The following is a 17,255-nucleotide window of genomic DNA, read 5'->3' on the forward strand; positions in this document are numbered from 1 at the left end:
CTGCTGCTGGCTGCCTGGCAGAAGAGACCAACCCCCACCTGGCTACAACCTCCCTTCAGGCAGTTGGAGAGAGCAAGAAGGTCTCCCCTGAGCCTCCTCTTCTGCAGGCTAAGCAACCCCAGCTCCCTCAGCCTCTCCTCACAGGGCTGTGCTCCAGACCCCTCCCCAGCTTTGTTGCCCTTCTCTGGACACCTTCCAGCATCTCAACATCTTTCCTAAACTGAGGAGCCCAGAACTGGACACAGGACTCAAGGTGTGGCCTAAGCAATGCTGAGCACAGGGCACAATGACTTCCCTGCTCCTGCTGGCCACACTCTTCCTGATGCAGGCCAGGATGCCCTTGGCCTTCTTGGCCACCTGGGCACACTGCTGGCTCCTGTTCAGCTGCTGTCAACCAGCACCCCCAGGTCCCTTTCTGCCTGGGCTCAGCCTCCAGCCAGTTCCTAACCCAGCTCAGAGTGCTGCTGTCCCAGCCAGGGGCTGCCAGCTTGGCCAGGAGTTTGCTGTGGGGGATGGTGTCAAAGGCCTTGCTGAAGTCCAGGCAGACTTCATCCACAGCCTGCCCCACAGCCACCAGGCAGAGAAGGAGATCAGGTTAGTGAGGCAGGAGCTGCCCTTCCTGAATCCATGCTGGGTAGAAGCAGCAGAGGTCAAGCTCCAGAACTAATCAAAGGCATCAGTGCTGTTCAAAACTGAGACAGCAGCACAGGGTTGGGCTCTCTTTCCACTTCCTAGCAGTTGTAGAGGGACAAACACCAGAGTGCCCCCTGTGAGGAAGTGGTGAAAGACCCAAGGCAGCTTGCAGTGCTGCTGCAGAAGTGAATAGAGAGGAAGCAGGGGCTGGCACAGACCTTTCTTGGAGCGTCTGGGTTTGGGAGGAGCAGTTTGGCGGCGTGGAGGTGGAGGAAATGTGCCATTCCCTTCAGGAAAACAGAACAAACAGACAAACAACAGCCAATAAATAGACAAGGGAAACCAGACAGTGAGTGGAGAGTGCAAAGCATCCTCAAGAGTGAACAAGGCAACACCAAGAGCAGCAGGCCATGCCTCCCCTGGGCAGCAGCCACGTCGCCGTGGGCCAAGCCCAGGGCTGCAGTCCTCGTGTGCGGGCTCAGGTGAGGCATGCTCCACATCCCCCCCACACAGCAGCCCAGCTGCAGCCCTGCCCAGCAGCCATGCCACAGCACACAGCACACAAACTGCCCTCTGCTGCCTGCTTCACAGAACCAGAGACTCAATGATGTTGGAAAAGACCTCAGAGATCATCAAGTCCAACCCGTCGCCCAGCACCATCTGATCAACTCAACCATGGCACCAAGTGCCACATCCAATCCCCTCTTGAGCACCTCCAGGGATGGGGACTCCACCACCTCCCTGGGCAGCACATCCCAATGGCTAACAACTCTCTCTGGGAAGAACTTTCTCCTCACCTCCAGCCCAAATTTCCCTTGGCACAGCTTAAGACTGTGTCCTCTTGTTCTGCTGCTGGCTGCCTGGGAGAAGAGACCAACCCCCACCTGGCTGCAACCTCCCTTCAGGGAGTTGCAGAGAGCAAGAAGGTCTCCCCTGAGCCTCCTCTTCTGCAGGCTAAGCAACCCCAGCTCCCTCAGCCTCTCCTCACAGGGCTGTGCTCCAGACCCCTCCCCAGCTTTCTTGCCCTTCTCTGGACACCTTCAAGTCACTCAATGTCCTTCTTGAACTGAGGAGCCCAGAACTGGACACAGGACTCAAGGTGTGGCCTGAGCAGTGCTGAGCACAGGGCACAAGGACTTCCCTGCTCCTGCTGGCCACACTCTTCCTGATGCAGGCCTGGATGCCATTGGCCTTCTTGGCCACCTGGGCACACTGCTGGCTCATGTTCAGCCTAGTAGCAACCAGTCCCCCCAGGTCCCTTTCTGTCTGGCTGCTCTCAGCCACTCTGCCCCCAGCCTGTAGCACTGCCTGGGGTTGTTGTGGCCAAGGTGTAGAACCTGGCACTTGGATGTGCTCAATCTCCTGCCCTTGAATACAGGGCACAATGCCCTCCCCCTTTCAGAAGGAAAGAAACCCTTGCACCAGTAGCAGCTGCAAAGGGCCAGGTGAGGAGCACCCCACCAGCTCACTGTGGTGGGAAGGATCCACAGACTGCATTGGGTTGGAAGGGAGCCTCAAAGGGCATCATGTCCAACCCCCCTGCAGGCAGCAGGGACACTTCCAACCAGAGCAGGCTGCCCAGAGCCACATTGAGTCTGACCTTGAATGCCTCCAGGGACAGGGCCTCAACCACCTCCCTGGGCAGCCTGTTCCAGCATCTCCCCACCCTCACTGTGCAGAACTTCCTCCTGATGCCCAACCTAACTCTGCCCTGCTCCAGGTTCAAACCATTGCCCCACATCCTATCTCCACAGGCCCTTCTGAACAGTCCCTCCCCAGCCTTCCTGTTGCTCCCCTTCAGACACTGAAATGGAGCTCTTAAGGTCTCCCCAAAGCCTTCTCTTCCCCAGGCTGCAGAGCCCCAATCCTTTCAGCCTGTCTTCATAGCAGAGGTGCTGCAGCCCTCTGATCATCTTTGTAGCCCCTGACTGGATCTGCTCCATCAGGTCCACATCTCTGCTGTGCTGGGCACCCAGCAGCTGCAAATTCAGCCTTGGGCAGTGCTGTGCTGCAGCAGAATCAGGTATGAGAACCCAGGCCTCACAACACCTGCCTCACCCAGCCCTCCAGACCTGCCCCACAGCCAGCCCTCCAGCCCTCCCTGTTTGCCACTGCAAGGGCCACTAAACCTTCAGACCCTGGAGAGCATACCTAGGGACCCTTTTGGTGGGCTGTGCTGGCCTCCCAGCTTGGCAGCACAACTGAGCTCTCCACACTCAGTGAGGAAAGCTGCTGCCAGCAGCAGCCCAGCCCAGAGGTAAAGCAGGCACAGTACCTATGCTCTCCATGGGGGTGTCAGCAGGCAGGAACCCCTGCTTCAGGAGCTGCTTCTTGACTTCATTATTCTCCACTTGGACTTCTGATACCATGTTGCAGGGAATGTAGCCTTCCCTCCCTGCACATTCCCCCCTGTAAAAGCCATCAGCATCCTTGTCTCCACACACCTGCAAGGGAAAAGCCAGGTCAGGGTGTTGAGGCTCACAGGGACTGAGAGAGAATCACAGAATCAAGCAGGCTGGGAAAGACCTCAGAGATCATCAAGTCCAACCTGTCACCCAACACCTCCTGACAACTAAACCATGCCTCCAAGCAGCCCATCCAGGCTCTTCCTAAACACCTCCAGGGATGGGGACTCCACCACCTCCCTGGGCAGCACATCCCAGTGGCCAATTGCTCTTGCTGGGAAGAACTTTCTCCCCACATGCACAAAGGAGAAAAGGAAGGTAAGGAAACTCCCCAGATGAAGGAGTCTCTGCCTGCCAAGGTTTCTGCTGCCCCTGGAAGATCAGGCAGACCCACACACAGAGTAGGAGATGCTCACCAAGCTGTGTTCTTACTTTCAGGATTTGTCCTTCCTTAAATGGAAGCTCCTCTTCTGCTGCATCAGGGTTAGGAGACATGGAAACAGGGTCATAGTCAAAGAGAGCCACAAATATTCTAACACCATCATCTTTAAGACAGGTTTCTGAAGCAGAGCTCCTTGGAGGACCTGTGGGCAGACAGGGGACACACCATAAAGAACAGAGAATTGTTTGGGTTGGAAGAGACCTTTAAGATCATTGAGTCCCAAGATCCAACCTAAATCTCCCCAGCACAACTTCAGGCCATTCCCTCTTGTTCCACCTCCTGACACTAGACAGAATAGGCCAACAATCCCATCTGGCTCCAACCTCCTTTCAGGGAGCTGCAGAGAGCAATGAGGTCTCCCTTCAACCTCCTCTCCTCCAGCCTGAACACCCCCAGGTCCCTCAGCTGCTCCTCACCAGCCCTGATACAGAATCACCAAGGTTGGAAGAGACCTCAGAGATCATCAAGTCCAACCTGGCACCACAGACCTCATGACTAGACCATGGCACTAAGTGCCACATCCAATCCCCTCTTGAACACCTCCAGGGATGGGGACTCCACCTCCTCCCTGGGCAGCACATTCCAATGGCTAACAACTCTCTCTGGGAAGAATTTCTTCCTCCCCTCCAGCCTAAGCTTTCCCTGGCACAGCTTGAGACTGTGTCCTCTTGTTCTGGCGCTGGGTGCCTGGGAGAAGAGACCAACCCCCACCTGGCTACAACCTCCCTTCAGGGAGTTGGAGAGAGCAAGAAGGTCTCCCCTGAGCCTCCTCTTCTGCAGGCTAAGCAACCCCAGCTCCCTCAGCTGCTCCTCACAGGGCTTGTGGAGGGCTTGTCTGCTCCCCAGACCCTTTCAGCATCTTCATTACCCTTCTCTGGACACTCTCCAGAGATGATGTCAGCCCTGTTTCCCTGTGTGGCTCAGCTGCTGTTAGCCTCTCCCCTGCCATTTCCAACAGCCTCCTGCTGCCCAGCTCTCTGCCCCTCACCACTCACCTGGGCTGGAGAGCAAAGGTTTCTGCACCTGGCTTCTTCTTACGCTCCTGCTGGCTCTTCGGCTGGGAGCCTGCCAGGCAGCTGTGCCAGGCAGCTCCTGGCTCTTTGCCTCTCCCCTAGGATCTTTATTACCAGATGCCTGCAACAGGAGAGTTAAGCAACCAGAGAGTTAGTAGCAGCCTCTGCCTTCCAGCCTGGCCTGAACAGCGCTCAGCCCAAACGCACTCCACAAAGAGCAGCGCATCCAAATGCAACATTCCTCTTCTGGGACACTCCAGAGCTGCAAACACACCCAGGGGGCTGGGCACAGGCAGCTAAAGGACAGGGCAGGGCAGGCAGGCAGCCTGCCAGGCCCCCCACGACCGGCCCCCTTGGGGAGCGCGAGGATGCAGGAGAGGGCGGTTTCAAAGAGAGGGCAATGGGGTTGGAACCAGATGATCCTTGTGGTGCCTTCCAACCCTGACTATGAGACCTGAGAGTCATAATCTACACAAAGCTTTCCCAAATGGGCTTATTTCAAGCAGGGCTTTGCCTCTGGGGGGGGGTCCCTCAGCCTCCTGCCGTGGGGAGGAAAGGCCCAGGCCGAAAAGGAATACTGCATCGGTGCCACTCGAGTCAGTCAGCAGGAAAAGCAGAAGCAGCTAATACAAGAAAAGCCATGGAGCAGCACAGGACTACAGCAGCTCTCAGATAGTCTTCCAGACAATCCTAGAGGAGGGTCCTTCCTCTGGACAACACCGAACAAAGCAAGAGACAGGCAGGCCAGGGGAGCAGAGGGAAGCCAACGCCACTGCAAGCCGCTTCAAAGCCAGAATAGGAAAGGTCACCCAACCCTTTTGTGCAAGGAGGTGCTACGTATCCCCTTCCAAGGATGTTGGAGCCTCCTTCTCCAGCCAGGTGACTTACAGTCCAGCTCCCAGCCCTGCTCCTCAGAGCTGCTCTCACACCTCTGCGCCTCCTTGTCGCGGCAGAAGTCCGGCAGGCGCTGGCGCGCGGCCCCGGCCCACTCCGCGCTCCGCTCCTCCAGCCCGCCCGGGGCCCTCCTGCCATCCGTGGGGGCAGCCTCAGACTGGCTGGAGCAATCACTCCAGTCCCCCTGGCAGCTCTGGGACCTCTCTGGCCACCTCCTGCTCTCAGGGGGGGATGCACAGGTCGAATCCTGATCATCTTCAGAGTCGTATTCGATGTCTATCTCCAGGCTCCTGGGGCCGGGGCAGTGCGTCCCAGCGGGCTCTGCGAGCCCTGGCCCCGCTGCCCGCGGGTGGCTCCTCCGCAAGCTGCCTTGCCTGGCACGGCTGTACAGATCAAACCCCTCCTTACCACCAGCACTGCTCACGATGTTCAGCTCCTCCCTGAGGCTAGGAGCTCTGTATAAACCACTCCCCATCTGGCTGCAGTTGCCCAGCAGACGACTGCAGTGCTCTGTCGAATCGCTCTGCCTCTTCCTGCCCGGCTCAGGCCGACTCCGGCTCTTCTCTCGGGAACCGCTGCCCTTCCTCTTGCTCCAGGTGGGACCTGCCCCGCTTCCAGACTTTGGCTCATTCTCCTGGTAGCCCCAGTTTGCCTTCCTCTGACTCCATGCCAGCTGGGCAAAGGCAGGGTTTGCATGGTCAGCATCCCCTCTGCTCTCCTTAGCGCCGTGCTCCTCCCGTGGAGCCACGGCGGATGGATCCGTGGAGCTGTTGCTCCCTTCTGCCCTCTGAAAGGGCTCCTTGAGCAGCTTCTCTGTCCCTCCTGAACGGTGGCTGTGTGTTTCCAAGGAGTCCTGAGGCTCTGCCTTTTCCTCTGTAACACACTTCTCATCCTCATCTTCATCCTCATCCTCAGTCACTTCAGGGATGCTGAAGAGTTTCTTGCTGTGGGTCTTCTGCAGCGGCAGCTCCAGAATCCTCTCCAGAATCTCCTCATCGCTGTCAGTATCACAAAGATCCATCTGTACCCAGCCCCCAGAGAAAAGCCACAGCCAGGACAAGCAAAAGGGGGGAAAAAGAGAGGAAACAAACATTAAAAAGAGAGGCAAAGTGAGAGCTGTTTCCCTCCCAGCACAGCAGGATGGAGCGGCGACGGTGGGCTGCAGCCAAGCAAGGGGAGGAAGCGATAGCCAGCAATGGATCTTCTGGCAAAGGACACTCAGATGGAGCAAAGCAAGGAAGGCCAATGCATGGAAGAGCTCCCTCCCAGCCTCTGCCTCTGCACACACAACTCTGCATCACCTCTCACCCTGCCCACACGGTTCCCCCACAGCTTCAGCAGCCCCAGTGTGGGATGACAGGGCAGGAGAGACACAGTTCCTCCGGGGCTGCTCACTGCACTCCAGAGCTCATCAGGTTCCTCCCTCCACGGGGGTGAGTCTCACAGCAGGATCCATGGACTTTTCTTACCTCTCTGTCCTTGCACTGGAACAGAAGGAAGTGACTCTGTGCAGCAAGGCACCCCTTGGAGATGTTGCTGCTGGGGAAGGCCCTTCCCATCACCTGTCAAGGTCCAGCTCGACAGTAGTTCACTGTCTGTAAATCCAGGGGCACAGAGTTGCCACAAATCCCCATGGAAGCCCTTGACCTCAAAGGGGTCACACAGGCTTGGATTTCACTTGCAGCTGGCTCAGAGCCTACCAGGTCACACAACACTTTGGGGAAAACACTGCTGGATTTTCAAAGCTGCCTTAGACCAACCTTGGAATCGATGGTTTTGGCCTCTTACTGCATATACAACTGGTAGGAAAAGGTAGAATCCCAGATGCTTAAGTGATGTAGGTTGAATTTAGGGTTTGGAAGGTACCTCTGGAGGTCTCTTGTTCAGCTTCCCAGACAGTTTGTATCAGGACATGGTCTGCAAACATTTGCAAAAGGTTTACAAAGCAAATGTAGCCATCAATGGTTTGAGCCACAGGCATGCTCAGGTCTCTGGAGAAAAGAAGGCTGAGGGGAGAGCTTCTGGCTCTCTACACCCCCCTGAAAGGAGGCTGTAGCAAGGTGGGGCTGGTAACAAGTGCCAGGATGAGAGGAAATGGCCACACTGCACTGCAGCTCCATTCTCCCCACCTGGGAAACAGGACCCCCTTCAGAAGGAGAAAAGGAGCAGCAGCAAATGTGTTCCATGTACCAAATGGACTCCAGAATCATTAGACTGTTTGCCTCTGATCAATTCTACTGCCCAGGCCCTGGGCAGCCTGAACTAGCTGGAGGTGTCCCTGCTGACTGCAGGAGGGTTGGACAAGATGACCTTTAAGGGTCCCTTCCAACCTAATGCAATCTGTGAACCTGTGAATTTAATGCTCCCCAGACTCACCCTGTTTGTGCTGCAGGCTAGCAGGCACCCAGATCAGCACCAACCATCCAGAGATGTTCCATTGTCACATGAAAACAATGAGGGTGCCCTCCTGCTACCCAGGCTTACCACATTTCCTGCAAGCCTTTCTCCTTTCTCAGGCATTCAACCTCTAAACTTTCCCTCAGGCACATTCATCTCAGCTGCTGTCATCTGCATCCTCACACACCACTTCCCAGCCACGCAGCTGGAAGCTCTTGACCTGTTTCAGCTGCACTGTAACACACTGCAGAGCTTCATCTGTTTGAACTTGGGGAGATGAACCAACACAATCCCTCACAGTTCATGCCAGGCAGTAGTTCCTCACTTGCTGCCACATCTGAGCTGCAAAGCCAGGGCTCTGCTCCTGCAAACCATCCATTCCTACAGACAGCACCAAAACAATCTGTGCCCAGCGATTCTTCTGCTGCATCCTGCTTGCAGGACTGGCATTAGCTGCTTGTTTTGCCTTAGGAGGCAAGGGAAGGGTGGCACAGGATCTGCAGATGCCTGGACTTGACACTGAGTGCCCACCCATGCTGTCTATATTAAGAACCTGATCAATAGGATTGATTTCCAAGCCTGGGTTCCAAAGTTCCCATTACACCGTGTGTTTTTCCAACTCATTACACCCTGGCTGCATTGATCACACACAAACACCCTCCCCTCTCACAAGGAACTTGCATTTGTACTGTCTGAACACAACACTGGGAGTAAAAGCAGAGAAGGCAGGAACTCAGCCAAGCACTCTTGGGAGTGCTGGGCTCAGACCAGCACCTCCTCCCGTGAGCTGATGACATGGGATGGCTGCACTGGAGCTCCCCAGAAGCATCCCTCAGCTACAAGTTACCTTTTCCCCATTCTCCTGGTAACCTGAATCTCTCTGGTCCCACTTCTTCTCTTCCAGAGCTTCTGAAGACAGTTCATCTTCTTCCTCCTCCTCCTCTTCCTCCTCCTCCAAAATATCTGAGAGGTCAGAGCTCCGGCTGTGCTCGGCAAAGAGAGTCAGCTGCCGCCTTCCCAGCTCAGACAGCTTCTCTTCTTGCTGTTGAAAAGCAAAACAGACTTCCTCAGGCACTCCAGCAACATTTGAGCTTCCTCCAGCACACCAACAGCTTGAAGTGTGTCAGGAAACAGCCTGGGCAGCACCCAGTGCAGCACTGCTGTGTGCACACACACACAGGCAGGCTCCAGAGCCTGCTGCCTACGGCTCAGCGCCAAACACAAGCCACATCCCTCCACGGGCAGAGACATTCAACCAAGGTCAAACCAACCTCTCTTTTCACTCTGGACATTTCTTTTATCACCTCCTTGCCAGGGGACAACTTCAGGAACTCCTGGCAGCTGCTCCCACCCGTGCTTGAGTCTTGGAAGGTGCCCTCCGAGCCCTCAGCCTGGCTGGGGGAGGGCAGGGGCTCTGGGCTCAAGTGCTTCTCCTTTGCCTCTTTCTCTCCATCAGCACTGGGGCCTTCTGCTGACTCTTCCACAGAGCATGCATGGCAGGTCTCCATAGGCATCTTCAGACTACTGTGAGGTGAGCTTTCCAGCTCTGCTGCTTTGGTTACAGACTGCTCCATCTGGGAAACAAAGCAACAAAAGGTGCTGACAAACCATGACCCACCCTGGGGGAGATAGCACACAACACTTGGGCACCAAAAGCAGCCTTTACCACCCCAAACTCTCTGCCATGAGCACCACATGCTCTGGGCTGCTGGCATATGGGGAGCCACTGGAGAGAATCCAACAGAGCCTATGAGGATGATTAAGGAACCTGAATGGCCAATGGCATGCTGGCCTGGATCAGGAAGAGTGTGGCCAGCAGGAGCAGGGAGGTCATTGTGCCCCTGTACACTGCACTGGTTAGGCCACACCTGGAGTCCTGTGTCCAGTTCTGGGCTCCTCAGGTTAAGAAGGACATTGAGATGCTGGAAGGTGTCCAGAGAAGGGCAAGAAAGCTGGGGAGGGGTCTGGAGCACAGCCCTGTGAGGAGAGGCTGAGGGAGCTGGGGTTGCTTAGCCTGCAGAAGAGAAGGCTCAGGGGAGACCTTCTTGCTCTCTCCAACTCCCTGAAGGGAGGTTGTAGCCAGGTGGGGGTTGATCTCTTCTCCCAGGCAACCAGCACCAGAACAAGAGGACACAGTCTCAAGCTGTGCCAGGGGAGGTTTGGGCTGGAAAGAGTGATTGGCTACTCAGATGGGCTGCCCAGCTAGGTGGTAAAGTCACCATCACTGCAAGTGTTTAAAGTAAGACTGGATGAGGCACTTGGTGCCATGGGTTAGTTGATCAGATGGTGCTGGTTGATAGGTTGGACTTGATGATCTCTGAGGTCTTTTCCAACCTGGCTGATTCTGTGATCTCAAGCAAGAAGGATGATTTGCTGGCTCATGTTCAGCTGCTGTCAACCAACACCCCCAGCTCCTTTCCTACCAGGCATTTCCCAGCCACTCTGCCCACACATGTGGTGCAGAGGGCACTGGGCAGGAGATGTAAGCACTCACCTGCACCTTCAGCCCTTTGCCCAGGCCTTGCAGTTCCGCCTCCCTTGAAGGCTCCATGCCCTGCCCGGGGGGCACTGTGCTGCCAGCTTGCTGAGGAGGCACAGTCAGGCATTTCTGGTCTTGTGCAGCATCCAGTCCCTGTGGGGCAGTGCCTACAGGCTGCACGGAGGAAGCAGTGGGAGAGGAGAGGCGCGGCGGAGAGGAGAGGCGCGGCGGCGAGGAGGCTTTCTCCGGCAGCAGGGGTGCCGAGCCGCGGCGGCTGGAGGAGGGATCAGGCAGTTTGGCATCTGAGCTTCCAGAGGGAACCTGCTGCCTGGGCAGGCGTGGGGCTGGGCTGCGTGCAGGCAGAGGGGCCCTGGCTTCCCCCCGGGGCAGCCTAGAGGTAAGAGTGGCAGAGGGAGCAGAGTGTGCGGGGGCAGGGCGCTGAGAGGCTCGCAGGAAGCCGGGGGAAATCTGAGCTGGAACGGAATCCACCGACTCCCCGTAGGGAGACATCGTCCTCACAGACACCTCCCGGCACACCTGGAACATCTGGAGCTGGGACAGGTCCACCAGCACGCTCCCAGCCGTTGGGGAAGTCACTTCTATGGCCTGCAAGCCAAACAAAGAGGGAGTGATTATCGGCGGTGCCGAGAGCCACGACTGCTGAACTCGGAGCTGAGCACAGATCCCGAGGCTCTCCAGAGCAGGGCTGCACAGCTCTCCCCTCCCTGCACAGCATCAGTGAAGAGGAATTGTTACCACAACCAGCTGAGGAGCTGGATATTCTCTCCTCCCCAGACTTTAACCTCTTGTTCCCTGTGCTTTCAAAGCCTATCTGGTTTCTTTTCTGGTTTTCTGCCTCCCCTTCCAGACCCCTCCTTTCTTTTTTGACCTGTGTGGAGCAAAAACCATTTCCATGAGAAAAGAGCAACCACCCCAGACAGCACTGCTCAGATTTGAGCTGTGCTCCTCCAAAGAGCTGGGGCTTGCCCCTCCCATGGCCAATGGCACATCACCCATGTCCTGTACAGAACACCACAGGACACTTTGAATATGGAATAGCCTTGGAGATTCTTTGCCAGTATTCATCCTGGCCCCTGAGGGGTTTGCACACCTCTCTCTTTGCCTACCCCTAATTGAGGAAAGCACTGGAGTACTTCACCTCACCCTTCATAGTCCAGAAACAAGCCCCAAATGGTGGCAAGGTTGTGCACTTGTACTCTGTCCCTGTCCTGTGGACTCACTGCATTCATAGCTTCCCCAAGGATCAAGCTAGTGCCCAGTGACACCACTGACCATAGATCATAGAATGGGTTGGGTTGAAAGGGACCTTAAAGATCATCCAGTTCCAACTCCCCTGCCATTCTCCAGAGAAGGAGACTCCACAACCTCCCTGGGCAGCCTGCTCCAGGGCTCTGGGAGCCTCACAGGGAAGAAGTTCCTCCTCATGTTGAGGTGGAACCTCCTGTGCTGGAGTTTCCATCCATTGCCCCTTGTCCTATCCCAGGGTGCAGCAGAGCAGAACCTGTCCCCTCCCTCCTGACTCCCAGCCCTCAGATACTGATAGACATTTATTAAATCCCCTCTCAGTCTTCTCTCCAGACTGAGCAGCCCCAGGGCTCTCAGCCTCTCCTCCCCAGGTAGTGCTGCAGTCCCTTCAGCATCCTTGCAGCCCTCCCTTGGACTCTCTCCAGCTCCTGAACTGGGGAGCCCAAAACTCGATGCAATGTTCCAGGTGTGATCTCACCAGGGCAGAACAGAGAGGGAGGAGAACCTCCCTGGCTCTGCTGGCCACACTCCTCTGAATGCACCCCAGGATCCCATTGGCCTTCTTGGGCCACATTGCTGTCCCATGCAGAACCTGCTGTCCACCAGCACTCCCAGGTCCTTCTCCACAGGGCTGCTCTCCAGCAGATTGCCTCCTAACCTGTATTGGTGCTATCACTCCTTTCCAGGCCAAGGAATGTCACTCATGGCATGCTTACTGGACCAAGCTTTCCAGGTGCTGAGGCTCTGCCCCTGCAGCAGCCTGCAGGCACCCCTCAGCCCTGGCAGCAGCCTGGCACTGCCAGCACGATACCTTCTGTCCGTCCGCGTACACGGCGTAACCTGTGACCCGAACCCCGTTGGAAGATCCTTCAGCATCAATGGTGACAGGCAACCAGCTGATAACCAGGATACCTGGTGAGGGACCAGCTTCTACCTGGACATCCAAAGGAGCATCAGGTGTGCCTGTGAGAGACCAGCAGACAGACAGACCGACAGTAAGACCTGCTGTTTGCCTGACTACGGCGTAAAGTTAGCATCGAAGAGAACGCTCCCACACCAGAGCCGTCCCTGCACCAGGACAGCCAGCCTAGTCTTGGGGGGCTGCTAGGCAGAACCAGAGCAAAGGAGCTGCTCTTGTTCTGGGGAAGCTTGGAGGCACAGAAACCAGAACTTTGCCAAAGCAGCTGAGGCCAAGCTGCAGTAACCCTCACAGCAAGGTCATGGCCAAACAGAGATCATCCATGCCCCGAGAGGCATGCTGCTCGAATCAGCAACGGGGATGCTTCCCCACAGCAAAAGAAACCAAAAGAGAAGGCATTGTAACAACAAAGGAAGGGAAAAACAAACCAAAAAGAAACCCAAAACAACCAAATCCCCAAAACATTAAGACAGGAGAGTACAGCACCTCAGGCCCTGGCACCTAACCAACCCTTCGCTTCCCTTCGCCCCATGGGCCTGCAGCAACGGAGCCAGCTCTCCGAGCACCTCAAGCACACCAGCAAGGGGTGTGGTAGATTTAGGCTAGGCCTTTAAAAGTTTTGTTACACATCTGGAGCAGGAAAGTGGACAAAAAAGATAAAACAAATCACTATTGGGTGTAAAAAAGGAAAATGAAGATAAATCTAAGTGATTCCATTGTTAAGATCTGCTGTAAGACTGCTCCTGGGGGCTTCTCTTCTCTGCTTGCTTCTGCTTGACCTTGGCTGCCAACTACTATTCCTCTGCTCCTTTCTCTCTTTGGGACAGGGGTTGGGGAAGTGGGGAGCAGAGAGACAGCTCTCCTGGTCTCTGACCAGGGGAGTTCTTGTATTGTTTGTTAATTGTATAGAAAAATAGAATCAGTAAGGTTGGAAAAGACCTCAGAGATCATCAAGTCCAACCTGTCACCCAACACCTCATGACTACTAAACCATGGCACTAAGTGCCACGTCCAGTCCCCTCTTGAACACTTCCAGGGATGGTGACTCCACCACCTCCCTGGGCAGCACATTCCAATAGCTAACAACTCTCTCAGGGAAGAACTTTCGCCTCACCTCCAGCCTAAACCTCCCCTGGCACAGCTTGAGACTGTGTCCTCTTGTTCTGGCGCTGCTTGCCTGGGAGAAGAGACCAACCCCCACCTGGCTACAACCTCCCTGCAGGGAGTTGTAGACAGCAAGAAGGTCTCCCCTGAGCCTCCTCTTCTGCAGGCTAAGCAACCCCAGCTCCCTCAGCCTCTCCTCACAGGGCTGTGCTCCAGACCCCTCCCCAGCTTTGTTGCCCTTCTCTGGACACCTTCCAGCATCTCAACATCTTTCCTAACCTGAGGAGCCCAGAACTGGACACAGGACTCAAGGCAATTTCAACCCACCACAAGGGGCTTGACAGCTCTGATACCTGCTAGCGGGGTAGTGAAGTGTATCACAGCCGAGCTGTGCTCCTGCCCCTCTGGGCCCTCCTCCCAAGGCGTCTGCGGGGGCCGGGCCTCCAGCTTGGCCTCGTACTGAGTGCTGGGCTGCAGGCTGCGGAAGCTGTACCAGTAGACGCCGGGCTTGGTCAGGTCCCACTGCTCCCCGTTGAGGAAGACGGCGTGGCTGTAGTTGCTGCTGCAGGGCAGCCAGGTGAGCTCCGCCGAGGTGGCGGCGAGGCTCCGGACCTGCAGGCCGGTGGGCGCCGCGCCGGGGGCCGGCCCCAGCAGCAGCGTGCAGCGCAGCCGGTCGGAGCCGCCGCGCTCCGTCACCGCCTGCACCGACAGGCGGCAGGGCCGGCTCCGCGGCTCCAGCTTCTCGATCACCGCCTTGGGCTGCGGGCCGCTCCTCACGCTCTGACGCAGCTCCTCGTCCACGTAGATGTTGTAGCTCTGCACCTCCGGGCAGCCGGCCGGCAGCAGGGGGGGCTCCCAGCCCACCACTATGCTCCGGGCGAGCTGCTTGATCACAGTCAGTTTTCGCGGGTAAGGCACTGCTGTGTGACTGACAGGTTCCTCCTGCCCTCCTTCCGCTCTGCTGGCCAGCGGGCTGACGCTGCTCTCCTCAAGGGAGAAATCGCTCTTCTCTCCGCTGCTGGTGCTCGCACTGACCAAGCTTCTCTCCTGGTAAGAGCTAGGGGTGAGGTCGTTGAGCTCGGAAGGCGGCAGCGTCATCAGGTCGTCATCCGAGACCCTCTCAACGAAGTTGGAGGGGACCAGCCCTCGCCGGCCATCCATCAGCTCCCCTGAGCAAAGAGCAGGACACCTGTTACCGCTGCACCCACCATGCAGCCTCCCAGCCCAGCTCTGAAGACCATTCTGCGCTAGGTCACAACTGCACTGCACTCAGGGACGAAAGAAACTCCCCGGGAGGTTATTCACAGCATCAGCCAGGTTGGGATGGACCTCAGAGATCATCAAGTCCAAAGACTGGCCATTGGGATGGGCTGCCCAGGGAGGTGGTGGAGTCACCATCACTGGAGGTGTTTAGGAAGAGCCTGGATGAGGCACTTGGCGCCATGGTTTAGTTGGTCAGATGGTGTTGGGTGATAGGTTGGACTCCATGATCTCAAAGGTCTCTTCCAACCTGGTTAATTCTACTCTACTCTGTTCTACTCTACTCTGCCTCCTGACTCTCCCTCCGTGCCTAGGGAGGGACCATATGGGGATGAAACCCAGAGCTCTGCTGAACACAGGGGCAAAATTCCCTCTGAAATCACAGAATACAGAATCATTTTGGTTGGAAAAGACCTTTATGATCATCAAGCCCAACCCAGAACTGCCAGGCTGCCACTAAGCCATGTCCCTCAGCACCAGATCTGCAAGTCTTTTAAATGCCTCCAGGGGCACCAGCCCAGGACTTCATGTTTGAACCTAACTGAACTGATGGTTGGATTCAGTGAGCTTAGAGGTCTTCTCCAACCACAACAATCCTGTGGCTCTACAACCCTGACATCAATACAAACATCTTCCAAGGGAACCTGCCCCTCCTTCTGACAAACTAACTTTGGGCAGGAAACCTTTACCTTGAGGTTTCAAAATGCACTGAATTCCCCTCTTGTTCTGTTTGTTTCTTGGTTTTGAGATCAACTCTCCACAGCATTTCAGTCACCTTTCCCCCCACACACACACTAAAACACACCTTCAAAGAAGCCATCTTCATCCATGTCTCCATAGATATAGATATACTCTCCAGCAGTCAGTGGAAGCTCTGCCTCAGGATTTTCATTAGGTCCATCAAAAGGATTGTAGCTGAAATAGTCACAAAATGAAGACTTACTTTTGTGTAAGAGCTTTCACAGGACCCCAGGCTCACAGGAGGGCAGGGCTTGGAAGGGACCCAAAGAGATCATCCAGTCCAACCCCCCTGCCAGAGCAGGGCCAGAGAATCCAGCACAGGTCACACAGGAACACATCCAGACAGGGCTGGAGAGGCTCCAGAGAAGGAGACTCCACAACCTCTCTGGGCAGCCTGCTCCACGGCTCTGGGAGCCTCACAGTGAAGAAGTTCCTCCTTGTGTTGAGGTGGAACCTCCAGTGCTGCAGCTTCCATCCATTGCTCCTTGTCCTATCCCAAGGAGCAAGTGAGCAGAGCAAGTGAGCAAGTCTCTACAGTGGTTTTTTCTTTACAACTAAGGAAGGATCTATTGCTCCACATGCAAAGAGCAGCAAAGAAGACTTTGACGAGTCACAGAACAGAAAATGTGAAATTGGAAGGAGCAGATCAGAAGGACTCAAGAAAATGGTTAAGAAAAGGTTTAGAATCATAGAACCAATAAGGTTGGAAGAGACCTCAAAGATCATCAAGTCCAACCTGTCACCCAACACCTCCTGACTACTAAACCATGGCACCAAGTGCCACATCCAGGCTCTTCCTAAACACCTCCAGTGATGGTGACTCCACCACCTCCCTGGGCAGCACATTCCAGTGGCCAACTACTCTTTCTGGGAAGAACTTTCTCCTCACCTCCAGCCTAAACCTCCCCTGGCACAGCCTGAGACTGTGTCCTTTTGCTCTGGTGCTGCTTGCCTGGGAGAAGAGACCAACCCCCACCTGGCTACAACCTCCCTTCATCCCAAGAAGTCACTTGGAGGAGTAAGGTACAACCCAACATCCACCTCTAACTGTGGTGAATACTAGAGAGGAGTGTGAAGCAGACAACCATGAGACAACCTCCCAGGTCACAAGAGATGAGCCAGTACCTGTAGCGAGCTAAGAACACCTGGAGCTTTGCAGGGCCTTGGCTGCCTGCCTCTGGCATCAGGGAGATGCTGTCAACATCCAGCTCTTCCATCTCACTTGCAGTGTCCACCTGAAAACGTGAAAGATGAAGGATGTGACAGTGCCCAAAGCAGAGTAAAGGAACATTCTAATGGTGTCCAGAGAAGGGCCACGAGGCTGAGCAGAGGGCTGGAGCTGCTCTGCTCTGAGGACAGACTGAGGGAGTTGGGGCTGTGCAGTCTGGAGAGGACAAGGCTCTGAGGAGACCTCATTGTGGCCTTCCAGGATCTGAAGGGGGCTCCAAGAAAGCTGGGGAGGGACTTTTGAGGGTGTCAGGGAGGGATAGGACTCGGGGGGATGGAACAAAACTAGAAGTGGGGAGATTGAGATTGGATGTGAGGAAGAAGTTGTTCCCCAGGAGGGTGGTGAGAGCCTGGCACAGGCTGCCCAGGGAGGTGGTGGAAGCCTTCTGCCTGGAGGTGTTTGCAGCCAGGCTGGAGGTGGCTGTGAGAAACCTGCTGTAGTGTGAGGTGTCCCTGGCCATGGCAGGGGGGTTGG

The 17,255-nt window shown here is 55.8% G+C and overlaps 1 protein-coding gene across 2 annotated transcripts in view; it reads right to left on the bottom strand.

Moving 5' to 3' along the window:
• Positions 1-17,255, bottom strand: part of TSPOAP1 (TSPO associated protein 1) — a 79,933-nt gene that overhangs the window by 9,286 nt on the left and 53,392 nt on the right. For both annotated transcript variants that reach the window (XM_054166237.1, XM_054166238.1), the window contains exons 15-26: positions 16,679-16,788; positions 15,618-15,727; positions 13,906-14,721; positions 12,341-12,492; positions 10,279-10,869; positions 9,056-9,358; positions 8,632-8,826; positions 5,308-6,408; positions 4,476-4,614; positions 3,471-3,622; positions 2,909-3,077; positions 852-920 (exon numbers count right to left, since the gene is read on the bottom strand). In XM_054166237.1, the coding sequence (XP_054022212.1) occupies positions 852-920; positions 2,909-3,077; positions 3,471-3,622; positions 4,476-4,614; positions 5,308-6,408; positions 8,632-8,826; positions 9,056-9,358; positions 10,279-10,869; positions 12,341-12,492; positions 13,906-14,721; positions 15,618-15,727; positions 16,679-16,788 (3,907 nt within the window). The remainder of the gene's footprint in view (positions 1-851; positions 921-2,908; positions 3,078-3,470; positions 3,623-4,475; positions 4,615-5,307; positions 6,409-8,631; positions 8,827-9,055; positions 9,359-10,278; positions 10,870-12,340; positions 12,493-13,905; positions 14,722-15,617; positions 15,728-16,678; positions 16,789-17,255) is intronic.

This window comes from Dryobates pubescens, chromosome 13 (genome assembly GCF_014839835.1).
Source record: "Dryobates pubescens isolate bDryPub1 chromosome 13, bDryPub1.pri, whole genome shotgun sequence".
Taxonomy (NCBI): domain Eukaryota; kingdom Metazoa; phylum Chordata; class Aves; order Piciformes; family Picidae; genus Dryobates; species Dryobates pubescens.